General features: G+C 39.0%; 5 protein-coding genes and 1 non-coding gene across 7 annotated transcripts; 3 read left to right on the top strand and 3 right to left on the bottom strand.

Annotated features, from left to right (window-relative positions):
• Positions 1 to 813: 813 nt before the first annotated feature.
• LOC137723001 (uncharacterized) lies at positions 814 to 5352 on the bottom strand. Of its 2 annotated transcripts, XM_068462153.1 has the most exons (5): positions 4856 to 5352; positions 4401 to 4576; positions 3544 to 3868; positions 3123 to 3260; positions 814 to 967 (listed from the first exon to the last, which is right to left on the bottom strand). In XM_068462153.1, exons 1-4 carry the CDS (start codon positions 5273 to 5275, stop codon positions 3153 to 3155), a joined length of 1029 nt encoding a protein of 342 aa, XP_068318254.1. In that variant the 5' UTR covers positions 5276 to 5352; the 3' UTR covers positions 814 to 967; positions 3123 to 3152. The 2 variants fall into 2 exon arrangements, with proteins under 2 accessions (XP_068318254.1, XP_068318255.1); XM_068462154.1 differs by lacking the exon at positions 814 to 967 and having other exon boundaries at positions 3108 to 3260.
• Positions 5353 to 7151: 1799 nt separating this feature from the next.
• LOC137722873 (uncharacterized) lies at positions 7152 to 9543 on the top strand. Its single transcript, XM_068461979.1, has 7 exons — positions 7152 to 7393; positions 7490 to 7748; positions 7946 to 8149; positions 8246 to 8882; positions 8993 to 9099; positions 9188 to 9247; positions 9334 to 9543. Exons 1-7 carry the CDS (start codon positions 7220 to 7222, stop codon positions 9360 to 9362), a joined length of 1470 nt encoding a protein of 489 aa, XP_068318080.1. The 5' UTR covers positions 7152 to 7219; the 3' UTR covers positions 9363 to 9543.
• Positions 9544 to 9670: 127 nt separating this feature from the next.
• LOC137722874 (fructose-1,6-bisphosphatase 1, chloroplastic-like) lies at positions 9671 to 12016 on the bottom strand. Its single transcript, XM_068461981.1, has 4 exons — positions 11476 to 12016; positions 10784 to 11008; positions 9931 to 10437; positions 9671 to 9844 (listed from the first exon to the last, which is right to left on the bottom strand). The coding sequence occupies exons 1-4, from the start codon at positions 11914 to 11916 to the stop codon at positions 9773 to 9775; spliced, it is 1245 nt and encodes a 414-aa protein (XP_068318082.1). The 5' UTR covers positions 11917 to 12016; the 3' UTR covers positions 9671 to 9772.
• On the top strand, positions 11098 to 11170 carry TRNAE-CUC (transfer RNA glutamic acid (anticodon CUC)). Its single transcript has one exon. It is a non-coding gene; the product is annotated as a tRNA-Glu (tRNA).
• Positions 12017 to 21684: 9668 nt separating the features above from the next.
• Positions 21685 to 22916, top strand: LOC137721843 (uncharacterized). The gene is made up of 3 exons (XM_068460866.1): positions 21685 to 21789; positions 21864 to 22190; positions 22336 to 22916. Exons 1-3 carry the CDS (start codon positions 21735 to 21737, stop codon positions 22494 to 22496), a joined length of 543 nt encoding a protein of 180 aa, XP_068316967.1. The 5' UTR covers positions 21685 to 21734; the 3' UTR covers positions 22497 to 22916.
• A 260-nt stretch (positions 22917 to 23176) lies between these two features.
• On the bottom strand, positions 23177 to 25715 carry LOC137722917 (laccase-7-like). The gene is made up of 6 exons (XM_068462037.1): positions 25560 to 25715; positions 25148 to 25299; positions 24810 to 25054; positions 24565 to 24693; positions 23516 to 24466; positions 23177 to 23416 (listed from the first exon to the last, which is right to left on the bottom strand). Exons 1-6 carry the CDS (start codon positions 25647 to 25649, stop codon positions 23286 to 23288), a joined length of 1698 nt encoding a protein of 565 aa, XP_068318138.1. The 5' UTR covers positions 25650 to 25715; the 3' UTR covers positions 23177 to 23285.
• Positions 25716 to 27617: the final 1902 nt, after the last annotated feature.

Here is a 27617-nt window from a genome sequence, read left to right as displayed (position 1 = left end):
ACTTCCTCTCTCTTTTCAGTTTTGTCCATTTGGCTTTTGGATAGGGGACCATCCATAAACCGCAGCAAGTGTTTGATAAAAATCAAACCGACGAGAGAGAGAGATAGGGTGGTGTGCATGGTGCTTACTTTAGCAAGCTCTTTTCAGTAAACAACTATTGTGCGCGTGCTTTTGTGTCGTCTACTGTTCTTGGACTAAACAAAAACAGGATGGAGTTTCCTTCACTCACTTATTTAATTATATAATCTTTAATCTAATCTTAATCTAATCCAATCTAATCTAATCTAATCTGCGTGTTATCTCACTGCCTCACCGTAAAAGTGGAACAAATTGTTTGTTTAACAACGAACCTTCTTTGTTTTGTTTCTTCTTTAATTACTTTTCCTTCTACCGTAAAAGCATACGTGTAAGTCATCGGTTGGGTGCAATCACCACGTGGACATGGACAATTGTCTTCGCCTCTAAGTTTTACAGCTCGAAGATCGAAATATTCTTCGATGCTAAAGTAGCTCCGTCACAAATTCGCAAGTTCAAATACGAGTGAGCGAAACGCTTGATATTGCTTTGTTTAAATTATAATGCCAAGAGTTACAATCCGTGATATTAGTTAATCAATACTACCGTGAGGATTTGACAGTTACCAAATTACCGTCATCCTGACGTCCCAGTCCATACATTGTTGTATGTTAGAAAGACTCGGTAGAGCGTCTTATCTATATCGTGTATTCATAACGGATTTAGAACCACATATAACAAGTATGAATACAAGAACTAAAGTGATGAAGGAAAATACAAGCATTAAAGTATGAATACAGTTCACAGATTTCACTTTTATGAGTATTGAGATTCAACTTCTTTGGTCCCCCTTCCATTGTCCCTTTCTCAACACATAACAAACCTCAAAACCCCCACCATAAACTAAGCAGTCTCCATGAATCCATCATCTGTATGCTTGGCCAAAATCAGTCTGCTATTTCCAAACACATGGAAGGTGCCGGGTTTTGACAAATGCAAGCAAGAACATTACAAAACTCGAGTAAACGCAACATAATTTCTTGATCCAAACTAAGAATTGGATAAACAACTTAAGGAAAACATTCAGAAAAACAATATAAACTTAACGAATGTGCACATTGGACGTGTATGATCATAAAACGCTCAAGTGCAAAAGATAACATGACTTTTTCTGTCCAGTAAGACACCACTTTTCATGTATGTTCTGGCGGATTCAATTGCTTTGTGCTTTAAAGTTTTTCACAGATAGAATATGCAAGGAGCACCATCTGGGGCAGGCAGATTCAATTGCTTTCTTGCCCATTAAATAATTAGCAGCTCATTAAGATAATGACTAAGGAGGACCCCAAGATGATAATATACTTAGTTTTCTAAAGGAGAATCATAGTAAACAATAATTAAGCATGAAAGTAGAGTTAGTGGACTGACTCCGCAATATCTACACAGATTTGCTCATGAACTGAAGATTCTAATGCTATGAGGCTCCCTCGCTCTCTTTCGTTGTACTATTGAGGATGGCAGTGCTTCCTTATCATGACATTTGACAACCCTTGGCCCCTTATTCATTAGATGGAGCCCTAACAAAATTGGACCAGTTAGCCTTCCCCACGAAGCCGTGGTAGTAGCATAGTCCAAGGTGGTCTTTGGGATTGGCATGGATCTAAAGCTAATAGTACAGATGTTATAGGTGGCTAACTGCCACATCTGGCACCTATACTTTGAACATCTAAATGTGGAGTTAGCATAGCTGCACTAAACTACTGTGTGGGCAGAATGACTTCCATTCTATGGTTGGCTATTACCTACTAATAGTCCTGTTCTCCCGGACCTTATGGTCCAAGGAAATTGTGGACATATACAGTTCGATCTTAATCCAAGGGTGGGAAGAATAAATGTTCATTTAACTTTTGTTGTTTTACTTTGTCCTCCACCGTTGGATTAAATCGAGTGGTAGGTGACCGCATTTTCCTTGGAGTGTAGGGTCCAGGAGAACGGGACAGTACTTACTAAAGGCTGTTTGCTACCTTAAAGAGGGTCATTATTTTTTCTCCTTCAGCTATGCTAATTGTGCACACTTTCTGTCTTGCTGCGGTAGAGATCAAAGCTAACGCTAATTGTGTTTTCTGTCTGGCAGCACTAGACTCATACTCACGCTTCTTTTGATTGTCCATTTAGCGAGGGAATCTGGAGGCCGGCTTTGAGCAATTGCAGAGTTCCCTGGTTGAGTACCAATCATTGTGTCTGGGCTGGTTTTGTTTGGAGAGGTATATCCCTTACTGTTACCCTACAGAAGATGATTTATGCAGTCACAATCTACTGCATATGGAGAGTGAGGAAGAACAAAGTGTTCAAGAATGAAAGAGATCTTCATCTGTTGTTCTAAGGCCTATCATCACTACCAATTACCATGTGTTTATATTGCAACTTACATTTACTCCTTTCGTAGAATTGGTGAGCAACCCTTCATAATCTACTCACGGCATCATCTCTGTGGACACGAAGACACATTTTCCTATCACAATTTTTTCAAAGGCCTTGACCGAATTTTCACGAGTATGGTTAAGTCTGAACCCTAATTCCATGTGACCAGAAAGAACCTAAACACCAAAAGTACCAAAACACAACCAAAAGCAGACTGCTCTGATATGCAATACGCCACTCAAAATTTCACCATAATTTCAAAACGGAAGTTGGCAGCAAAGGGGAAAAACATCTAGAGGGAGGCCAAAATGTGACCTATGTAGAACTAAGGACAGACATTACCAATATGAGTACAGTAATTTTGGCCACAAATAAGGCAGCCAATCCAAATTAGCTATTTACGATTTAATACGGTTGGTAGTGGACCTTCAAATAATCTCCCTTGTTTATGTGATTTATGATTTTATATCCATGTCTTGGTGCATCGGGTCATCAGAAACTTACAATGAGGACCTAACCACATAAACGATAATGGTATGGAATTTTGGAAACTTGTGATTAGTATGCATTATATCTTCATTTCATGGCAGATCAAACAGAAAACCAAACTATACTTTGAAGGCGCTAGATATTTTCATATAGATGAAAGTAAGATATAACAAGGGGAAAAAGATTGAAAAGCTTACCATTTAAAAATGATTGATGACTGAACATATTTACATGGTCTCTGAAACAACTTTTTTTTCAACGGTCTCTAAAACAATTTCACTGATATCTAAATCGACTAAGCTTTCTTTCCCAAATAACATAAATCCCACGGTTGCCTGCAAGATGACACACATTTTTCTTCCTTTTGTTAAGTTTCCAAAAGAGAAATTATTTCATTTATCGTGTTGACATTGTTGTAAATAACCTACAAGAAGACACTAATAGTTCTATCATATATATCCCAAACAAAAAGAAGACATTGATATTGTTGTAAATAACCCATAAGAAGACACTAATAGTTCTATCATATATATCCCAAACAAAAAGAAGACATGCATGCTTAACCTCCACCCATTTTCACTTAATTAAACTGAATATTTCATGCCAGAAAAAACAAACCTTTTTTGTTCTTTTATTCAGCTTCTTCAGGCTGCCTACATATTCTGCAAAAGTCCCAGATAAAACTTGTACAGAAGAACCTGGGATGAGCTTCTCACTCTTTCCTTTAGACGAACCATTTATGAGAGGATCAAGTGTTTTTCTAGGTCGCCTTTTTGGTTTAGAAATAGAATCTCCAGCAGATTCGTCAGCATCATTGAGGGCTGCTTCTTGCTGCTCTTGCTCAAAAGCTTGTTCAGCTTTCTGTTGTTCTTCCTTAGCCTGCCTGAAGATAGCTTCCATGTCAAACTCAGAAACTGACCGGGGTCTGGTAATCTGTCTTTTCCTGTGCACATGCGAATAACATTGTATAAAATCTCGCTGGAAAACGCACAAGGTAGTAGTCTAGAAGGATATATCATTTAGATGGCCTCCATATTAGAAATTAACAGTGAAAATAATGCCTGCCAGGGAATCCCGAAAATGCCAGTAAACCAGAAAACTTAACCCACAATCTACCTTGTGTGTTTTAGCTAACACATAAGCGCACAAGTAGCTTCATATTACGTAATTGTGCAGGCATAACATGACTTCATAACTTTATACATAATGTCTGTCGTTTTGACCAAATGAAGCATTCTTTCAGAACTTCTTTTGTAAAAGAATACCAGGATCTTCTTTTTCTCTTACAATCCCGCCAATATAACCAGGCAAGCTCAATCAGTTCTAAACAGGATTTAATTCTGAAAATAACAAATTGACATTTCTATCTAAAAGGTTTCTTCATATCTCCTTAATCAACCACGCTCTTGTCATACTACGATAACAATAACATTACGCAACACACAGCAAACCTACTATGGAAGAAATTTACTCACGTATTTCCGACCTTGGAACCGACAAAGCCTGCAACTCCATCACACTCTCTTATGAAGTCATGTATCTCTTTGTCCAATACACACCTTATAAACAGACACCCTGGGAATAGTGGTCTCGGTTTAACCAAGTTACCATTTTTCAATTTCTTCCTGTCTTGGATAGCTGGCGCATATATCTGAAAAGCGAACAGTCAGATACTTACATGTTTAATTTTGGTCTAGACATTAAATTGAATAAGAAATACTTCAGGGCACCAATTCAATATGTTCAGCTGGAATCAAGCAGACATCATTATCCCATTACATAAAATTTGCTACATACCCAGAAGCCAAAACATTGACTTGAACTAGTAAATACCTTAAAATCAACGAAATCAAACATACAATAGTATCACATTTCTTCAATTTTGCAAAAAACCCAGAAACCAAAACATTGAATTGAAGTAATCTAGTACCTTAAAATCAATCTGAGGATAGTTCCTGGCAAGCAATCGAGCGATGAGCTGAGCGGTCTCCTGGCCCTTGACTCGAGAGACCTTGATGATCCACCATTGTGGACCCTCGTGAGCGAGGTTATTAAGGTTGAGCTCTTCCTTCCAATTGGCGAACTTCTTCGTGGGCTTCTCCAAAAGCTTCTCCTCCACGTCCTCTTTCCAGCTGGTGCCAGTTTTGCTCTCTCTCCTCTCGTTCCTGAGCTGCCTTCTCTCTCTGGCTGTAAGGTGTTGGGTGCCGGCGGTGGCGGGTTCAATAGTGGCGGAGATGGAAGGTGGGAATTGGGTGTGTTTGGTAATGGGGAAAGCAAGGGGGAGTGAGAAGAGGGAGGTGGGAGATAGAGAGTGGTGGCAAGGACTCCATGGGAGAAGTCCTATTGTCATCCTGACGGTTGAGCGTGTTGCAGAGAGGAGAAGGAGGGAGTTGTGGATTCTCTGTCCCTTTGGATTTATGACTGAATTTCTAGATGGCCCAGAATTTAGTTTGGGGCCGTTTTTATGTTTTGTTTGGTTGTCGGCGGTTAATCTAAAAAGCCCAATGAACCGAAGCAGGCTTGGAAGGTCTCTATCCTTAAGTCCTTGACATTAACTAGATTTATTTTGTCGGTTACTACGGTCTAATAAAATTTCTTTGCACTTATAAATGAGAGTTTTTAGGCTCGGTTCTCATCAAATATAAATTTGAATTACATTATTTCTATAGCTTAAGGAGACTTCTAAGGGTGGAGTTGCTCTCAGTGTAGATAATATCGTTTGTTTAAAAAAAAAAAAGTGGTAGGTTTTGATCGAGAGAGAGAGAGAGAGAGAGAGAGAGAGAGAGAGAGAGAGAGAGAGAGAGAGAGAGAGAGAGAAAGAAAAATGAACATCACTTATTGATAAGTTAACTAATATCACGATTAAAGAAGCACTAATACTATGTTTAGACGAAGAAATTTAAGATTACTAAGGAATTTCAAAATGATGGAAATTGAAATGACGGAATTTTATTTTCTAGAATTTGTGAATATTCTTATTTGGTTAATCTACAAGAATAATGGAATTGAATGCGGAATTTGTTATTTTTAAACTCGCAATCATAGAAATTGAGAAATGACACTTATCTACATGAAATTTAAACTTGGGAATTGGAGGTCCCAAATTCCAAGTATTTTTTCCATGCGGAAATTCTAAATTTTTGTGGTTATGAATCCAAACAAGAGAATTGATGCATGTCAACTTATAAATTCCGACTTTTACCTAGATTCTAAGTTTAATTTCCTCATCCAAACATAATGTAAATGTCATGTCCTAATTAACTAGAGTGTAACAAACAATAATTCCTGATCATTACTAATGCTGATGTGTTACATTGGCGAGCAAATAGTGAACACTTCACGTGTTACGATCTAATGTTTATGTTGGTTATAAATTACGTACGAATTTGGGTTGGACTCCTCCAGTTGCTATACAAGGTTCTTTATTTTCTAACTAGCATGAAATGTGTATAATATAAGTGACTTTGAGCTCGATTTTAATTATTTAAAGTAAGATGTATAAGTATGTCATTTAAACTAAAGATAGCGCATTGATGTTTTTTATCCAAAAAAATAAAAATAAATTATAGCACGTGATTAAAATGGATATACTTTATGATATTTTGTGAATCTGAGGCAAATTCTTTAAAATTATTGTACTCATAAATTTCTATTTATGCGTTTAAGACCATTTTAACAGTTGTCGTGAAAGTTTTATTTCCATTAAAAAAAAAAACTTTTGCATTAGGTCTAGTTACACTATTTTTGTCCCAAATTCCTATTTTGATCAAATATTGGCTAAGTGAATTGCTATTGCTTATTATAATTAGGGTTAGGAATTAGGATACTTGCACAAATTGCAGTTGCCGAATTGAATTTTTATTTTTATACAAATTGCAGTTCCCGGCCGGGAAAGAGATCTAACAGATCTCTTTTACCAAGTTTATCTGATCAAGTGATCCGAGTTTTTGAAATTTTATTAAATGATCAAAAATTATTATAGCTTTTAAAGAATCAAAACAGGTGGGCAGTTAAATGAAATTTCAAAGATTCGGATCACTTAACCTCTGTTGGTGGTGGAAGAGATTCGAAGAGGCCTGTTTCTAGCGTCCCCCATTTCTCCCAGTTTCGTCCCAAAATTTCAAAAACTCCCGCGGTTTCTATTCTTCCATCTCCCTCCTCTCGTTTCTCTAAAACTCCCTCCTTTTTAACCCTCTCCCATTTTCTCTTCCTCAGATCTCAAGTTCTCAACCTCTCCTTCCTCCTCACTTCCATCCAATCCCTAGTTTTCCACAGCATCTCGCAATCTTCAGAAATGGGGAAGCAATCCAAAGGCAAGAAATCAGAGAATTTGGGGAAGGGAAAAGTCACCCCGGTCCAAATCGCCTTCATCGTCGACCGCTACCTCTGCGACAACAACTATTCGGAAACCCGTTCCGTTTTCAGAACCGAGGCTTCGTCTCTCATCGCCAAATCTCCGATTCGAGAGGTACCCAATCTGTTTTTCTCGAAGATTTGTTCGAAATCGGTCACAAAGTTTTTGTCTTTGTTTGATTTGGGATTTGGATTTTTCTGAATTTGGCAGGCGCCGAAGAGCTTGCTGAGCTTGGCGGAGATTTTGGACGAGTACATACGGTTGAAGGAGCAGAAGGTGATTTTGGATCAGGAGAAGGTCCGAGTGGAGCAGGAGAAGACCCGGGTCCAAACCCTGTTGAAGGGGATGCAAAGCGTGATGAATACATACAATGCCAGTGGAAGCCCCGCCATCTCTACAGCTCCGGCTGTGGCTCCGAAACCGATGCTCCTGGCTTCTCCATCTCACCCGTCTAATGGGTCCGCTGCAGGTACAATTAAGAATATAGTGAAAGCTGCATATAGTTTTTGAGAGTTTTGATGCTTCAACTTTTAGGATTTCTGTTTTGTATGCCTTAAATTATTTGAATCCCTCTGAGGGTGTGATAAATTAACAGAAACCCAAAAGAATAATCGCTCTATAAGCTATGAACTCAACATGTTTTTTTTTCCTGCGCCTTTCGATTAGGCCTTCTAATGCACCAAACACCAGTTGCTCCTGTGACCACACCTTCCAACCCCAACACGAGGCCTGGAAATTTCTGCTCTCCAATAACAATCCACCCACCTACAACAAAGAGAAAGAGTTCAAAGGTTCCTGTGGATGCTTCAAATGCTGCTAAAAGATATCGCTGCAAATTACCTGCTGGCAAGAGCAATATGCACAGCAGAGGTATATAACTGTGCATGTTCTTCAAAGTTGTGCTGCTCTTAATCTGTTTTATGTCGTTACTGGGTGTTCATTCTTCTTGAACATTAAAATGAGCAGGTGCAGGAGCAGTTTCTGGATCAGATAATGGGCTTGATAATCAAGAATCTGTCCAGCAGTCTTTGGATGTTCAATCATCACCTCACAATTTGGTTCCCAATGGCTCCACTGTGGAGAAATGCTTGTTCAACCAGGCATCATTGTCTGTCCCAACCAATAACTCTGGTCCTCGGACACCTCAGCGACCAAATTCAATTCAAAGTGACAACTCTACGCCACCTTTTGAGATTTCTTCCAGTGCTACCTGCAGTTATAACAATTATCCTCCAGACGTAAACCCAACTTGCACCATATTTTCTTCAAAGAGAGTGATTCTGAGCCCGAACAAAGCTTGCTACACTGTGGAAACAAACCATTGCATTTCTTCACCTGCCAAGACAAGTAAGAGGGAGTCCCATGTAAAGGGGAGGCTTAATTTTGATTGTTCTGATGTGCCAATGAGCTTTGAGAAACCAACTGGCGATGAGACTTCATCACCTGAATCTGAAAAGGAAGTTGATCTTTTCGACATTGATTTGACGAACTTTGATGCCATTGGGGCGGATTTCTCCTTCACTGAACTGTTAGGTGAATTTGATCTTCATTGTGAAGAACTTGGTCTACCAAATTTTGATGCTTCCACTGCGACGGTTTCAGGGTATTCTCTGCCTTCCATACTTTTACATCACAACTGTTTCTCCATTATTTTCTTCACTACTGTCATTTCACTTCAATTCTCTTATGTTCTCTTCTACAAAACTCATATAGGTCATCTTATGAATCTGCGGATGGTAACGTGGGGGTCAATCAATTTATGTCAGAATTTACATCAACTGTGACAGAAGTACTATCAGAGAAGGACATGAATGCGCAAGGTGATTTGAAACAACTTCTATTTGCCATAAAGTTTCCATCCTGTTCACCCATCTTGAATATCTAATTAGTGATTCACGGTTGTTGCAGGATCTGATCCTCTGACTGCGATGAAGTCTGTGACGAAATGTATTAGGATTATAAGCCCTGGTAATTCACCATCCTTTTCTTATGTTTCCTCTCGTTTGCATTCAAAAGTCTAGAATTACTAATTCGCACGCTTCCGCAATTTGCAGTGAAAAATCGTGGAAGCTCCGACGCTTAGGAGAATTGTACAGCAATGACCTGACTGTTTTCGGGAACGACTTCCTCGGAAAGATTTCTAATTATGTTAGCCATTCAAAACCATTTTAGAAGCTTTACTAGAGTTGCTATATCATTAGACAACTCACGTTCCTTGGAAATACATGTAATTTGGTAGTTAATATGCCCTGGTTGTAGTCCTGGGCTTAATTAGGCTAATGGCTTGTACTTAGTTTTGTTTCATGTAAGTCTCTCTCCTCCAGTACGAAGGTTTGTTCATATTTTACAAGGGCTACTTTTGACTTTCAAAATTTCAGCAAAAACAAAATATAAAGTCCCAAGTCTTTAATTCATTGTTCTTCTTGTGAAAAAGTTCGCATACAACTTTATCTTCACAAAACAAAATTAAATCTCTTTGTTGTCACATTCTGATCATGCTAAGTACTTCTCCAATTTCTCCACCTCCTCCACGCTTCCGATGTAAAGCGGAACACGTTGATGGATCTGCAGAAACAAAAGTAGAAATTCTAGTTAATCAATTTACATAGTCAACTGCAGAAACTCGCAACTATTAAATGAATTGTACTCACCTCAGTTGGTTGAATGTCAAGTACTCTGGAACTGCCATCCGACCCTTTCCCGCCGGCTTGTTCCACTATAAAGCTCATTGGTGCGCACTCATACAACAGCCTCAGCTTCCCATTCTTGCTCTTCTTGTCTCTAGGGTAACCATAAATGCCGCCATAGAGCAGCGTCCGGTGGAAGTCACCAACCAAGCTGCCAATGTACCTTGCAGAGTAGGGCTTGCCACTAGGACCTGGGTCCTTAAGATCATCAATGTACTTCTTCAACTTGTCATCCCACATCTGATAGTTCCCTTCATTGAACGAGTAGATTTTTCCGGCTTTCGGAATCTGAATGTTTTCTTGAGTCAAGACGAATTCTCCGTACATGGGGTCCAAGGAAAATGCAAATACACCAGTCCCAATTGTGAGCACAAAGATCACAGAGCTTGAGTACATGCAGTAGCCAGCAGCAAGTAGGTTGCTTCCTGGCTGGCACACGTTCACTACACATTTCTGTTCCGCACTGTCAAGCTGAAATGCAACATATAAATCATTCCAATCATTCAACTGTGACAATTCGGAAGAACCCTATTCGGATTACTACGTTTTCCCTCAGAGAAGAACTTACGTTCAATGGAGATGCCATGATGATATCTCAAGCTAATCATACACCACTGTTTGAGAGTTAAAACACGTGATACATTGACAGTGCATGATTGACTTGAAATACAGCTACAGTGACATTCCCGTTGTATGTAGGTTTATCTCTAATTATCAACTAATGTGATATATGACATGACATTTGACATTTCCTTATCTGATATCAACCAATGAAGTTTAATGAACAAATGAAACAACGTCGCATTAGTGGACTTACGGTTGAGTCCTCTTCAATGTCTGCAAAGCACTCATCATTTGGGCTGTATATTCCAAAGATGGATCCAGTGGAGACAGCAGCATCAATGTTGGATGATCCATCAAGTGGGTCAAACACCACAATGTAGTTGCCGGAATAACTCTCTTCCACCGCCACCGGCACATCCTCTTCCTCTGATGCTATAATCCCTGTCCTTCCGCTTGATCTCAGGCAGTTCGAGAAAACCTGTTTGTAGTTTGTACTAAATAATCAAACCCTCTATTTATAAAGGTTGGCACCATGATAATACTTTGTGAGCAACACAAAATCGCCAATCCGTTGTAGTCTAGTTGGTCAGGATATTCGGCTCTCACCCGAAAGACCCGGGTTCAAATCCCGGCAACGGAATTCTTTTTTGTAATTTTATCTTAATTTTTATTTTCCTAATACTCTGTCTAATTTATCCCAAAATTTTCCCAACATTATTTAATACCAAAAGGTCCAAAACATCAACAATTGACTAATTGAGCATGTTCTTTGCGAAGAAATCTTTCTTTTTAACAAATGCTGTTTCTAAATCAATCTAATGCGTGCGAGGGATTCAAACAAAACGGGAGAGAATTCGAACGCGGGTGTTAGTACGGACATATGGTCCTGATAAATTGACCAAACTCACATCTCCGGTTCAGGTAAGAATTAGAAGCAGCACAAACCTCATTGGAGACAACATCAAGTTTCTTCTGGTCCTCTCCTTGGATATTAACCGCACCCTGAATTCCAGTCAAGTTGGAAATGCTTGCCCTCTGCACCAAAGAAGCAATCTGCTTGCACGCCAACGAAATGCTCGACAGCACAATGGTCAGCTCGGCGTCAATCACCCCGGCCTGCTCTTGCTTCAGCAGCCAGCCCGTCAGCGTCTGAATCTTGTATCCGCTCTTCTTCTTTGGCTCCACCGTCTCCGTCTCCGCTGCCACCGCCATGCACCTAACTCCGTCGGCCGCATGCCTCCTCTTGCTGTAACTGAAGTTGTTAGGGCATGAGACGACTGCTTTGGACCCCAACAGACATTGTTGGAGAGGAGAGAGGTTAGAGAGAGAGCGGGAGCTTGAGCATAGGAGTTGAGACGACGGTGAAGTTAACGTTGCCGCAACCATGATTTGGTGTTTGTGATTTTTGCTCTGTTTTTTTGAGTGTTTGATTTTCCGGTTTTTGATGTTTTTTTTTTTTTTTTTTTTTTGGGTTTCTTGGATTGTATGTGTGGGATTTGTGAGGTTGGCAACAATTTCTGTTATTTTTCTTGTTTTCGTTTGGGTCCCACTTATCTTGCTTCTGTATATGTTCGTTTTTGTGATCATGGTTTGTTGGGGAGTAAAATAGGACGAGGGAGATTACAAATAACAAGTGGGAATGCAATTTGGGTTGTCGGGTTGGGTTTGATGTTGGGTTTAGGTCGTTAATAAACTCTATCAGGCCTTGTCTCTATGGATATTGGGCTTTAAAACCTAGGCCCAGGAATGTCAAAGCCCAAAACTTATCATAATATTGTAATATGTTCTCTTGGTGATAAAAGAATTCATGATTACTAATTCTTAAATCCAGTATCAAAAGTAGAAAATAATTAAACGTGCTTTTGATATTTTAATCTCAATCTTTGATATCAAATATGGATTTCTTATTCACCAAATGATCAAGAGATTTAGCTAAAGAAAGACAGGAAAAACAAAAGGCGAAAGGGATTTGTTATCTGTTATTGGCACGATTTGGCTGGAACTTGAAACCTCCAAAAGATCCTTAAATTTCTGAAAATTTAGTTTGAACTTTACACAACTTGATGTCTAAAAGCAAAACTACTACTTGACCATTTATTTGCTTAATGGTTTGTCTAGTTTAGCTAACCAAAACAAATAAATAGTAGCAGTGGACAAAAAAAAGGGGAATTTTAACGAAACATTCCTGATACTATTCACTTTAACGAAAAATCATATTTTTACTCTAAAAAATCGTTCCTATTACTATTCACTTACAACATTTTTTTCTCCTTTTGATTAAAACTCAAAGTTTTCAAACCTTTTTCGTTAGTTTTCCTTAAAAAAAAAACAATTTCTTATTTCTCATTTACCTTAACCAAATTGATTAATTAAGGTCGTTTTGACAATCATATCAAACTTTAATCTTGCAGATTTTTAGTCGTATCACAAAGCTAATAAGTTATAATAAATAACTGTTAAATTATATCATTAACTAGGCTTCAACAATAAAACACTTGTAAAATAAAACAAGTCAATAAGCAATAACAAAAGCAAAACTAAAACAAATAAGAATAACCAAAATGCTGTGGCAAATTTATGTGACAAAGGAAGAAACGGGTGCGCAAGAGAGAGTGGAGAAAGTGTAAGATCCCATATCGACCAACGAAGAGGGGTGATGTGCCTTATATGTACATGCTCCCTTCCCTATAGCACGAGGCCTTTTGGGAACTCATTGGCTTTGGATTCCATCGAAACTCCGAAGTTAAGTGAGTTTGGGCAAGAGCGGTCTTAGGATGGATGACCCACTGGGAAGTTCTCATCTGAGTTCCCAGAAACAAATCTGTAGGGAATGGTAAGCCCAAAGCGGACAATATCGTGCTACGGCGAAGTCGGTCTGGGATGTGACATAATGGTATTAGAGCTACTCCCGTTCGGTGCGGATGTGCTGGCGAGGACACCGGGTTCCGCTTAAGTGGGGTGGACTGTAAGATCCTACATCGACCAACAGAGAGGGGGTGATGTGCCTTATATGTACATGCTCCCCTTCTTATAGTACGAGGCCTTTTGGGAACTCATTGGCTTCGGATTCCATCAGAACTCTGAAGTTAAGCAAGTTCGGGCGAGAGCAATCCCAAGGTGGGTAACCCATTGGGAAGTTACTCGTGAGTTCCAAAAAAAAAAAACCGTGAGGGAATGGTAAGCCCAGAACGGATAATATCATGCTACGATGGAGTCGCGGTGGGATGTGACAATTTGGTATTAGAGCCACTCTACCGTTCGGTGCAGATGTGCCTACAAAGCCACTTTGCCGTTCGGTGCGGATGTGCCTGCAAGGACGCCAGGTTCCCCTTAAGCGGGGTGGATTATAAGATCTCACATCGACCAACAGAGAGGGGGTGATATGCCTTATATGTACATGCTCCCCTCCCTATAGCACAAGGCGTTTTGGGAACTCACTGGTTTCAGATTCAATCGGAACTCCGAAGTTAAGCGAGTTTGGGCGAGAGTGGTCCTAGGATAGGTGACCCACTGGGAAGTTCTCGTTTGAGTTCCCAAAAACAAATCCGTGAGGACATGGTAAGCCTAGAGCGGACAATGTCGTGCTACGGCGGAGTCGGTTTGGGATGTGACAGAAAGTGTAGGGATTTTTTTGTGTGTATGAGATGTGGTATTTTCCCTACATAATGACTTTATTTATAGTAATAGAGAGGGGAGGAATCTTGTTCTTCAAGTAAGTACAACACTAGTAGGAAAAAATAACTAGTAACCAAATCTATCTAGGATTTATACAATCACACTTTAATATAATATCTATAACACAAAATACAAATAAGAGAAAAAAAAGGAAAAATTAGAATCCCCTACAGTTTTTTTTTATATCATTTAGATTAAACATATGTGCCATTTTAAAATTTGATTAATGTGCTTTGACCAATAGTCACCTCTATTTTTTAAAATTAAAATAATTTTTGAATTTATCTTTTTATCTGCATGATGCACTTTTCCTTATTTAGTGGAGATATTTGTAATTAAACTATATTTTCTCTTCTTCTAAATATGTTTTGTCGATCACAATTTTTTTTTTGTTATGCAAACATGTAATATTATTTCTTTTTCCAAATGGTTTTTTCTTTTTCAAATAGTTAGTGATCAACATAAAAGCTCCGTGTAATTTTTTCAAATTTTTTTGCTGTTTTTTTAAGTATAGTTGTTGATGAATTATTATTAAGTATAATACATTACGTATATATTATCTGCAGGTACGTTTGAATTTACAAAAATCATTAATTGATACGTTTATTTGCAACTATGGTACGTTTATTTGCAATTCGGTATGTTTGATTTTGGGGAATTTACAAATATTTTAAACTATTTTGGAAAGAAAATATCTTAAATAGTAGATAATTATTGCTAAATTGTAGCATTATTGTGAAAATAATTTTGAATCTAACCAACTTTTTTATTTTTTATTTTTATTTTTACAATTATCGAGTGTAATCAAAAGGCTAGATTATAGGAAATTTGTTACAATATAATGTGCATATGTCACCAAAATTGTGACAAAAAAAGTTTAATCAAATCACTAAAATGCATGAATGTTTGATCTAGAAAATTCAAAATTGAGGTGCCTATATCAAAAGATCCAAAAAAAAAAAGTCAGAAAATAGAACCAATGACAAATCTGCTCCAAACAGAAAAATTGATAGAGAACCGTAGACGTATAGTTTCAGCAACCTGAAAGGTTGCAAACGCGTCTCATGAATATAGAGGACGCCTTATAGTTCAACGTTGTCTATCTCTATATATAGCTAGTCGTTACCTTTTGTTGTTTGTAGTTCATAACCGCCACCTCCTCATAAATCCACACTTCACCCTTCCACTAATCTCACAAACAAATCTTTCTTTTGAGTTCTTTTTTGTCCAACAAAATCCAACATTAGATCATAAAACCCTAATCGCAAATCCACCGTACATGGCGGTTTCCACCAGGTTCTTCGTTCTCTTCCTCTCGTTCCTCCTCTCCATCAATGCAGTTCTAGGTTAGTTGGACAGTGTGTATTCTGCTTAGTTTTCTATGCAAGATTGATCTTTAACTTGTTAAATAAACACGGTTTTAAGTTAAACATGATTTGATATATATTTTTTTCAGGTGAGTTTATATGTGAGAATTTGCCAAACGATGTTTGTGCATTTTAGGTGTCGTCGGCCGAAAAAAGGTGCTTGTTAGAGACCATGTCCAAGAAAGATGGAAGCATAGAGTACCGGTGCAGGACATCAGAAGTTGTGGTGGAGGGAGTGGTTGGGTACATAGAGACAGATCAGTGTGTGCAGGCTTGTGGGATTGATAGGAAGTCTGTTGGGATTTCATCTGATACCCTCCTTGAGCCTCAGTTCATGGCTAAGCTTTGCTCCGCTCCTTGTTACCAAAAGTGCCCCAACATTGCTGACCTTTACTTCAATTTGGATGGCGGAGAGGGTAAGAATATTTTCATAAATCCTTGATTAATTTCATCTTCTTTTTTTTTTTCGATTAATTTTATTTAGTGGTTCCAAGTGAGTAACAATGATTGTTTTGTCACACCTAGCTAAAACAATATTCCCACTCTTATTTTTAGGACGAATATTAAAACAAAGTAGAGTACAATAGTTCGAAAATTCTCTAATAATACTGGTGTAAAAGATGCACCCGTGTGTTAAATAGTTCGGTTATATTTTCACGGTCTTAACTCAGATATTTAAAAATGGGTACTAGTGAATTAGAAAAACCGAGAAGAATTTTGGCCATATATGAAAAGGTTGCCAAGGAATATGCTTCACTTTGGTATGGTTTGGTTTTCTTTTTCTGTCATGTTGATGGTGTGGATGCAAATTTCTGCCTTCTTGATCTTGAACAAAATTGCACTTACAAAACAATTAACACCTTAGGTTAAGGCCAAGAGCCTCACGCGCCCACGATGAATGGGGGGGGGGGCTTTGGCCGAAGAACCTCTGATGCCAAAGTTAGAATTTAGAGAGAAAAATTGTTTGGAGAGTTTTAGGAGTTTTACAAGAGTGTGGACTTAGCTTTTTAGAGAAAATAGGGTCATATATATAGGGAATGGAGGTGGCCGGCCCTTAGAGGTTTTTTGTGTGAAAATGGGTGATTTAATTGGTGATTAATGGATAAATTAGGAATTAATCCATTAATTAGCCAATTAATCTCCATTTATATGGAATAATTTGTAGGTTATGAAGTAATTACCTAAGATGAGGATGGATGAGATAATTTGGAATTTGTTACCTATTTTGGACACTCTTGGCTTGATTAAAGAATGAGTGTCCACTGCTCATGCTTAGGACAACCGGTGTGTCTCAGGGGTAACTTTGTCCTTTTTACCAAAAATCCACGTGTCGCCTTGTGATTATTTTTGGCTCCACAAATGCCCCCACACCTGCTGGGTTGCTCATAGGAAATGGCAGCAGGTGTAGAGATCTTCTTGCTCTAGGAAACTTAGGATTGCTTCATGTTTTGATCTAGATTCCCTTTTTAATATGAAATTAGATCCTTCTAGGAAAGGAAAATAAATTTCTCTCAAAGCCTATTTAAGTCCACCTTAAGTGGGTTATTAAATCAACTTTGGAGAGTGATTTATTCTACCCTACAAGAGAGAGAGAGAGAAAGAGCTTAGAGGATATTTGTTCCCCCTTCTCTAGCAATCTTCTACATCTTGCCTGTGCAAAGGACCGTCTTTCGTTGCTTTCTTCGTCTTCTCCGTGCTGCACCAATGTAATAAAAACTTAATTTTTTCTTGTATTCTTCTTGGGTGGCAGTCATCGGGGTGGTGCGGTACGTCGGCTGGCAGAGGTTAGGAGTTGGCTTGGCATAGGCCAATGAGGTGATGTGGCAAGGGCCATTGCTTGAGCAACTCGGCTTGATTGAAGCTAAGGATTGGTTCGGTATGGGCTGAAGAGGTGGCGTGGAATAGGCAATTGTTTGGGCTGCCACGTCTAGGCTGCATGCTGAAAATGAGGAAACTGCTTGAGTTTGATTTTTCAACATTTGTTGCTTAGTTGATCTTCAAGCATTCGATTTTTTGAGCTATGTGGCTTTCTGACACTAGAGAGCTTACCCAGATGGGTGTCGGGGATTTAGTTTACCCTCTCACATTGGAAAGCAATTAGTTTACCCTCTTGCACTGGAGAGCAATTAGTTTATCCTTTCGCACTGGAGAGCATACCCTTTTGGGGTGTCGGGGAATTGGTTTACCCTCTTGCACTGGAGAGCAATTGGTTTATCCTCTCGCACTGGAGAGCAGATCATTTTGGGGTGTCGGGGAATTGGTTTACCCTCTCGCACTGGAGAGCAATTAGTTTATCCTTTCGCACTTGAGAGTAGACCCATATGGGTGTCGGGGAATTGGTTTACCCTCTCGCACTGGAAAGCAATTAGTTTACCCTCTCACACTGGAGAGCATGGAAATCATTGTTGTGAGTGCACCTGAGGAAACATGGATTACTGGGACAACCGAAATAATCCTTAGCCTGCCCCCGGTTTTTGGTAGTTGGGCTGGTGTGCCCTTCTGGTACTCGTCTGCGCCCGGCGCGCCATTAGGCTAAGTTGCTGCGTTTGTCAGAGCAGAGGTTGTCTTTATATCCGACAATCTATGTGGGGTAGTCTTGTCTGCTCGATCTTGTCATTGAAAGATGACTCGCTCATGTTGGTTATGTCTTATTGGAGCGCCTTGTTAATAGCTTCGTTGCGCGGGAAATTACGCAATTGCTTGGTCAAGAGCCTTTCGACTTCTTCTTGAATTTGCCTTTGTTGGGAGTGGCAGAGCTCTCAGCTGCCCTAGTCTTGACCTGCTGGTCTAGGCTGCTATTCTACGTGCTCGGCTTATCTCTGCCGCGGCAGCAGTGCATATGGTGGATTCCTAGCAGGTGAGGGATTTCGCAGGCTGCTGGTTGAACTTGAGCCGGATTGAGTGACTGCTTCTCTCCTCCCGTCATGCTGCCTACTCCGATGTGATATGAATGATGATCCTTGCGGGCCTAGCCATGAATGAACACTTTGTTTGGAAGACTGCTCATGCTGATTATCGGAGTGTGGCCCTAACCGTGAGTGTATGCTCGTTCGTGGGCCTAGTCGAGAGTGCACGCTCCTCCACGCTCTACGATGGGAGTATATGCTATCTCGGGGGCTTAATCAGGAGTGTACTTTGCCGAAACGCTCGATTCGTGGCAGGTCGAGTGGCTGCTTGTTGAGACACTGCTGGAGAAGTTCTTCGTCTGCCCTTGTCCTTCTTCGGGACACCTCATTTGGAACACGTTGCATCTTCGTGCGTTGCAAGAGCTGGTTCACCAAGGTTGTCTGCTGTGCTAGGGCGCTCGTCAACTCTATGACTTGTCGAGACAAGTGTTGTTCGCCATTGGATTAGAAGAGCTTGGAAGGAATGTTTCTCCTTGAGCAGTGGAAGTGTGGTAGACTTTGAATGCGAGATTTGAGCTAGGAAACGTCAAATCCGCAGAAAAATATGGTGAAAATGCTCCCGGTTTGATCATCGGTCCGGAAATTTGGAGCCGGGACGGTTGAACTAGTCTTGGACCGATTTGGGCTGCTTGGAAGACCATGGGAGCAAATTGGGCTGCGGGAGCAGGCTGGGCCACGGGAGTAGGCTGCTCGGTGAGTGCAGGTTGGACCACCGGAGCAGGCTGGGCCACGAGAGCAAACTGTTCAGCGGGAGTAGGCTGCTTGATGGGAGCAGGTTGGGCCACGAGAGTGGGCTGCTCGGCGTGTGATGCACGTGGGTGCGAGGCTAGGGCTTGGAGTGACATGGCTTGGGTCATGGCCTTGGTGCCATGAGCCTTGGATAACACGGCTTGGGCTTGCTTTGGTGGCACGGCTTGGGCCGTGGTAGTGGTGCCATGGACCTCGCCGCGGGTGGCCACCGCGGTGGTTCCCATGGTGGAACCTTGTGGTCGTGGTGCCGCTCCCCCGAGGATCACATTTAGTGTGGATTGCTGTGGTCCCATTTCTTTTATATTGGAATTTTCACTCATAGAGTTTTCTAAATTTCTAGCCATTGTATTTATCTTTTTCATTTTATCAAAGAATCTTTGCAAATAAAAAATTCTAATAATAAGAATGTATGAAAAATACAAGTGGACTAGAAAATAGAGAAAAAATCTTTTTTATGCGAGAGTCTTCTTTGAGTGTGAATTTCAACTCTCAATGAAAGCACCAATTTGTGGATGCAAATTTCCACCTTCTTGATATTGGACAAAATTGCACCTACAAAACAATTAACACCTTAGGTTAAGGCCAAGAGCGTCACGCGCCCACGATGAATTTGGGGGGGGGGGGGGGGCTTTGGCCAAAGAACCTCTGATGCCAAAATTAGAATTTAGAGAGAAAAAGTGTTTGGAGAGTTTTTGGAGTTTTACAAGAGTGTGGACTTAGCTTTTAGAGAAAATAGGGTCATATATATAGGGAATGGAGGTGGCCGGCCCTTAGAGGTTTTTTGTGTGAAAATGAGTGATTTAATTGGTGATTAATGGATAAATTAGGAATTAATCCATTAATTAGCCAATTAATCTCCATTTATATGGAATAATTTGTAGGTTATGAAGTAATTACCTAAGATGAGGATGGATGAGATAATTTGGAATTTGTTACCTATTTTGGACACTCTTGGTTTGATTAAAGAATGATTGTCCACTGCTTGTGCGTAGAACAACCGATGTGTCTCAGGGGTAACTTTGTCATTTTTACCAAAAATCCATGTGTCGCCTTGTGATTATTTTTGGCTCCACAGATGGCATTATGATACCTTCCTTGTGATGGATTTTCTTCTAATTCAATCAAAATTTCCCCCTTTCACTATCGTACAATTTAATAACTTTGATGATGCATGAAGGCCTCTGATTGAACCAAATATTCTTACATACAACTGGTATATAAAACATTCTTATATTTTATCATATGTTAATTACGCAATCAATTTTTACAACAATAGTATAGTAGGCATATCATTGTACGTAAGTAAAAACTTATATATGTTAATCACAATGTAACATAAAACTAATATATGGAACTTAATTATATGTTTTGACAAATGCAGGAGTATTCTTGCCCGATCTCTGTGACAAGCAACGTTCCAACCCTCACCGTGCCATGATCGCGCTTATGAGCTCCGGCGAGGCCGCCCCCTGTCCCTACGGCTCTCAAGTACCATCAAGGTTGAGTGTAGCATATCCCCCTTCTGAGGAAGAATCACTTCCTCCTTCCGAGGCGTTTGAACCTGGAGCTGCTCCTAGTCCTATGTAATCATGCTGTGTAGTTTCTGCATATAGTTTCTTTTGAATTATATATTAACGTAAATTAAGTGAGGAATAATTAAGTAAGTGGGAAAAGGAGAGGGGGAGTTTGAGTTCATTTTGTTTGTGGGTGGGTTTTGTTGAGATATACAACGTTATATTAAACGTAATTGTACTACTTTACAAAGATCATGTAACGGTATTGAGGGTTTCAGATTGGTTTATGCAAAATGTGCCAGGAACAAATTGTTTTGGAACTTTCTATTTATGGAAATCAAACTTAGAGAGAAGAAATATAACACCCCATTTTAGACTTGAAACAGAGGCACTGAACTATATCTAGATTTTAACCAAAATAATAATAATAATAAAAAATCTTATGACTACCTGAAGACATAATAAGCCCAATCCTCTTGAACCTCTTGGAATTGGGATACGTTTTCTGGTTAGTTTGGCGCGAATTAGATATGCCTCTCAATAAATTTTTTAGTGGATCGATAGCGTTAATAAATTATGCAATATGCTGTTAGGGAAAAGGAAATTAGTGGGGGTCCAACCCGCACCAAAATGTGTATGTATAATTATTTAATACTTTCCCGTCTTATTATTAATTATATTGTACTTTTAAAGTGAAAAAATCAATGTGCATTTAGGGTAACAGGTGAACGACCTAAACATAGTTAAGTACACACAATTTCTTGCTTCAGGAACTTTACAGGAAGAAGCAAGATATTGCAATATCAATACTTAGAGTCCTAAATATAGAGACGCCTTAAAATTGTATGGAGCTATACTACAAACAATTAAGAACCTTTTAATCGGTTTCCTCCCTATATATAGTTCATATCAATCTCCTTTTATCTCTCGTAAACCAGATCTCTTTTTCTTAGTCAATTACTTCAGGCTGTTCAACCACGGATTTCTCAACCATGTTTATTCCTTTGCTCCTCTTCCACTCTTTCCTATTCATCCATGCAGCTCTAGGTACACAAATATCATTACTTTAATCGCTAAACATGGTTAGCTTGAAATCAATCTCGTTTGGTTTTAATTTTCAGGTGAGCTTGTATGTGAGCATTTGCCCAACGAGATTTGCGCATTTTCAGTGTCATCGTTGGGGAAACGATGCTTGTTGGAGACGATGGCTAAGAAAGGCGGAAAGGTTGAACACGAATGCAGGACATCAGGAGTGGTGGTAGAGAAGATGGCTGAATACATAGAGACGGATGAGTGCATCAAGGAATGCGGTGTTGATAGGAAGGCAATTGGAATTTCCTCTGATACCCTCCTTGACCCTCGAGTTCTCAATAAGCTTTGTTCAACAGCTTGTTACCACAAGTGCCCTAACATTATTGAACTTTACTTCAACATGGCCTTTGGAGAAGGTATGTAATTAAGATCTCGCAAATCTACGTGCATATATGATTGACGATTTTTCTTAATCTTAGCGTTTAGTGGTTATCTAACATAGTATCGAAGTATTCTAACTTGATGTACAACTACTAACATGTTTGTGTTTTAAAAATGTAGGAGTATTCTTGCCTTATCTTTGTGAAAAACAACGGTCCAACCCTCACCGCGCTATGGAAGAACTGTCGAGTTATGGCGATGCCCCTTCATATGCCTCTAGTCCTTTTTCGCAAGAATCGTCAAGAAAACTTCATCCTGCATTTGCCCCTGGTCCCTTATAGCCATGCATGTTGCTGCTCCTTTGGAATGTTAGTGGCAACAAATTTTGGAGGAGATTTGCCACATTAATTGAAGCGTAATCCCTAATACTAGACCGCCAAACTTCTGTTTCAAATAATGTACATTTATGACATTGTTATTGTTTAGGAGTAGATGAGGTCAGAAAAAGGTGCACATTGAACCAATAATGTTATTTGGATCACTCTTATTCATTACCTCTATTAGAAAGATGAGTAAAGACGTCCCATATATATGGAATTTGATCTTGCAATGTGATCAAGGCTATCATAACAAGATGCCAACTCATTTCGAAGTCAACTTGGACAGCATGGACACAACTTAATCACATGCAAGAGAAATTGTCAATGCGTGTAAAATTAAAATTACAATAGTCAATTAGGACAATATTGAATTGTAAGTAGTCAGGCTCATGTTTATTAGTATGTGTTATAAATAAGGTAAAGTGAAGATTCATTAAAATAAGATTACTATACTAGCCATAAAAAAATTATTTTTGTTAGAAGAAAACGAGATCAGAAATAATGTAACTAAGGAAACAAAGGATTGCGGGATCATTTCGTGAATAAATTAAGGCACTTCAAATATTAGTAATTAAATAATTTATTGTGATTTTAGTCAAACAATGATGACCAACTTATAATATTACATACATTTGAGACTGCTTTTATTACAAATTTATTCATTTGTAACCAAATGAATGAAATTGACAACGAAAATATAATTTAAGATACAAAATGAAATAATAACTTGAAGTCTCTTCTGAACAACTTCTAACATTTGGGCAGATCAAGTGGTGGGGGAGGCAAAGTAGATTCTGGGGTCGGTCCATTTTCAACCTCAAAAGCCATTCCTAGCCCCCACGGCAGATGAACGTCCAAATGACAGTGCATGTTCCAAATACCTGAAACAATAATTTAAAACAAATAATCAGAAATTAATTTATGATATAATTAAAATACAAATTAGAAACTTAATTAAGGAGATGATTATGAAAACTAACCAGGATTATTTGCTTGAAACCTGATCACAGCCCATCCTCCGACTGGCACACCAATTGTGTTACGTATTTGCGGATTATCGAAGTTAAACTTTTTGGAGTCATTAATTGGGTTGTAATTTCCAAACCCTTGTGCCAACACATGAAAATTGAAGCCGTGGAGATGCATCGGGTGGTTCTCGATGGCCAAAAATGCTGTGTTTTGAAGCACCATCTCTACTGTCGAATTGAACTTCAGTGTCTTGACCTTGGTCGATTTTGGCGCGTATATCAGGGATAAGTCGAGGCTGATGTTCGTGTCCGTGTAATCAAACTTGACCGGAGGATCGTCAGGAAAGTCTCTAGTGTAAACCCCGCTCACGTTGTGAAATTGCGCTTCTAGCATGGACGTATTGCTTGGGAGCACAAATGACTCATTGTTCATGCTCGCGGACAATTTGTTATTGAATAGGCCTTGACACGTGGCATTTTCGGGACATAACGCCAAATTGACGCCGATTGTCACGAACATATGCTCGTCCACCTCGAGTGGGACTGGGACCCACTGGGGCCCACCAGCGAGGCCGGTGAGATTAGTGAGGAACTTGTGGGCCAACGGCGTGTCGTGAGGGTTGGGCATTGAGGGCATAATGGGGGTTGATGTGGAGTTCTTGTAGACGATGATGCCTCTGGTGGTCGAGTTATCAAAGTCAATGGTATCACTAGCGCTAGCGTACGGAGTGGCGGCCATGTAATAAGATCCGATAGGTTGATTGAATGTAACGAGAACGTCGGTAGTCTGACCGGGTGCCGTAACCACCACGTCGGTGACGTAAGGAGTGGTGTAGGTGGCGTCGATGGCGACAACTGTCATGTTGTGATTGGCTATCTTGAAGAAGAGCTGGTTATTGAGTGCAGCGTTGATTAGGCGTAGTAGGTAGGTCTTTCCTCTCACCACACTGAACTGATATGTTTCTGGTAATTTGATGTCAAATGGTTAATTCATCATGCAAAAATAATATATACAATAAATCAATAAATTTACTTGTATGCATGCATGCATGGTTACATACGATTTTGAGAGCAGTCGTAGAGATCGCCGGGAAGTCCATTGATGGTGTAAGCATTTGAAATGTTAGGACCAATTCCTTTCGATAGGCCTTCTTCCTCAATGTCGACCACATTGCCATTGTACCACTCTCCTGGAATTCCATCCAATAGTTAATTATAATATATAATTAGTCACAAAATTACTCTTTAAGTACGTATCATGATTAACATTAACTAAGTTGAATGGTATAGTTTAATCGTTAATTACCTAATATGATGGGAACTTCTTTGGCGGGCTTGGGGAAGGGGAAGGATCGATCGGCTTTCGGGTGGATTATGAGTGCTCCATGGACGGTTGCCCGGAGCCACGAAATGTGGGCATGCCACCAAAGGGTGCCTTCTTGTCCGGTGATATTAAATTTGTAAGTATAACTTTGTCCGGGACGTATAGGGCACTGAGTTACATACGCAGGTCCATCCGCCCATGCACTTAGAAGCTGAAAGATTCCATGCCTGCATTAAGAAAGAAACTATACAACATGAACAAATCATAACTTAACATTCCCCTTGGGGGTTGTTAAATGATTCTGAATAATTGGTACTTACCAGTGAATGCTAATGTTATAGGGCGACTGGTTTAAAACGTGAACAATAAGTGTGTCCCCATCTCGTGCATATATGGTTGGTCCTGGATAACTCCCATTTACTACGGTAATCGATTGATTCTGACACAATCGGCTAACAGTTAGGTTGTTCACCTGAAAACAATGGAAAAAAAAAATGACTACTATTATTAAAGGAAACATTCAAATAATTGGTGAGGAAATATGCATGATGAAATAAAGATCCCAAAGGGCCCGTTTGAATTTCTTTCTTAAACCGCTTCTATGACCCTAAAATATTTACTTTTTTTTTTCTTTTCATCAAATTGAATCAGAAGTAATTTTGGACATCAGAATGCGGTTTTAGTCATCTTAGAGACATGCATGAGCATACCCAAAATTGATGCAAGACTTACGTTAAAAGAATGCTCAACAATTGCACCAGAGGCTATTGAGGAAGCCAATAGAGCTAGAGCACAAGCTAGCACAAAGGCTAAGCGTGCCATATGGGGAACAAAAGAGCTAGCTTAAAGGGGAAATGAGAAGTTTGAGAATCTTATATTTTATGAAGATATTGTATTACTCTTGTGATATCTCGGAGGTCGATATTTGTGATGTTTATATAGGCACTGGAAAACAAGTTGCTAACGCATTATTTCCACAATTGCGTATAAATTTGCATTTTTTTTTATAAGGACTTTGAAATGTTGAACATATACAGACATATAAGATGACTTTGGTAGTATATATCCAGTTAACATTTTGATTAAATTAGTGACTCGTCAGGGCATAAAGATATGAACACAAGTCAGAAACTTGGTTCTCAAGCAAACAAACCATGTTGAATAACATCATTTTGACCGTGGCCAAACTGCATTACAGGCTGACGAACTAAAAGAAAATGGAACACCCCCGGTGTACTCGAAGAACACGTTTGGTTTGGATACTGCTCGGTAAAAAAAGAGCTCGGAAGAACGTTGACATTAGAGTGGAAAGGTCGTGTGCCATTTGTGTAAATTTATTTTTCTTTTTTTATTTAATTTAGGAGGAATTCTGAGCACTTAAGAAATTCAAAGAATTACATTTAGCTACGTCCCGGGTACTCTATACGCAAATTATTTCTTATTCTTAAACTACTTTGTCGCTCTTTTATCTTCAATACTCATTCTTTGTATTCTGCTTTATCTCAGTCTATCAAATGGATCGAATGATAGGTTAGTTTGGCTGAAGTGGCTAGGGATTCAATTGTTAATTAGTTAAGCTTATTCTCACAATTGGAATATCTGAAACCCCAAAAGATCACGTTGGCATGAAATAGCTATTTTTTTCAAGACTGTCATTAACCCATAATGGAATGTAGAGAGTAAAATGAGATATTGTGTAGAATACAAAAGGAATAATTAAAAATAAGATAAAATTTTAAGTGCATGTGTAATTTTTTTGTCACCAAAATATATCAAAATCCACAAATTAAACGAACTCACCCCTAAACTTTACGAAAATTAAAATCTGCCTATCCTATATTTTATTAAAAGTAATTTTTTCACACTTATTTGCAAATTGCAAAATATTTAATGGCCGGCAAAGAAAATGAAACATGATAGTGTACGTTTATTTATGCATTCACACCTTATTGGAAAAAAAAAATGCATTCACACCATTGCATTTTTGCTTTAAGCGACCCATGCATAGTTTACTGAATCTATTAGGCCACCAACGCATATTGGGATTTGGTCTTGTTATATTTTTCTGAGTGATGGTACGCTTAAGCGTGTGAAAGGTTTTATTTTTGTTTTTAAAATTGAAGGAGATCTTAGATAGAGAGAGCGAACGTGTAGGAGTGGGGAGAGAGTGAGAGAATTTTAATTTTTAAAAATTAGAGATATTAAAATTATTTGTAGGCTATGCTTAAATAAAAAAAATAAAATTTTGTTTTGTGAAATTACCTTGCTGCCTTTAACTGTTTTGTTGTGATAGAAAATTAAAAAGAGAATTCTATTATTATATAGTTTAGATAATAATTTAGTCAATTTTTTTCTTTTTATAACGTGGGAGGTGGGATACTATATTGTTTAGTTAATTACATATACATGATGAGTTTTGTTTTTTATAAACCAATATGATATGGGATATATATTTGGAGCACTAACAGAGAAAGTAATGCATGCATGTGGAAATATTTAATTATTTTACAGATATGCTGATATAACTTTGTTTCAATAAGTTGACAAGATCTTATGATCATTTCGCCGCTGTTGCTTCGAATCCCACCTATCGCAGCTGACCATTCCATGAAACCCTAAACCACTACGCGTACATTACCATTTTTGACCGACTAAAAAATCCCAGAAATAAAACAAAATTTCTGGGCAAGGGGTTGTATTCTGTGGTGGCAGACATAAATGGTCACATCACAGATACCGCCAGCCTTATTTTAATCCTCATGTCATATTCAAATTTGTTATTAGTGTCTT

The sequence above is a fragment of the Pyrus communis genome, chromosome 17 (assembly GCF_963583255.1).
Source record: "Pyrus communis chromosome 17, drPyrComm1.1, whole genome shotgun sequence".
In the NCBI taxonomy this organism is placed as follows: domain Eukaryota; kingdom Viridiplantae; phylum Streptophyta; class Magnoliopsida; order Rosales; family Rosaceae; genus Pyrus; species Pyrus communis.
The sequence above is the reverse complement of the archived record's forward strand: the minus strand, read 5'-3'. Positions and strand labels throughout refer to the sequence as shown.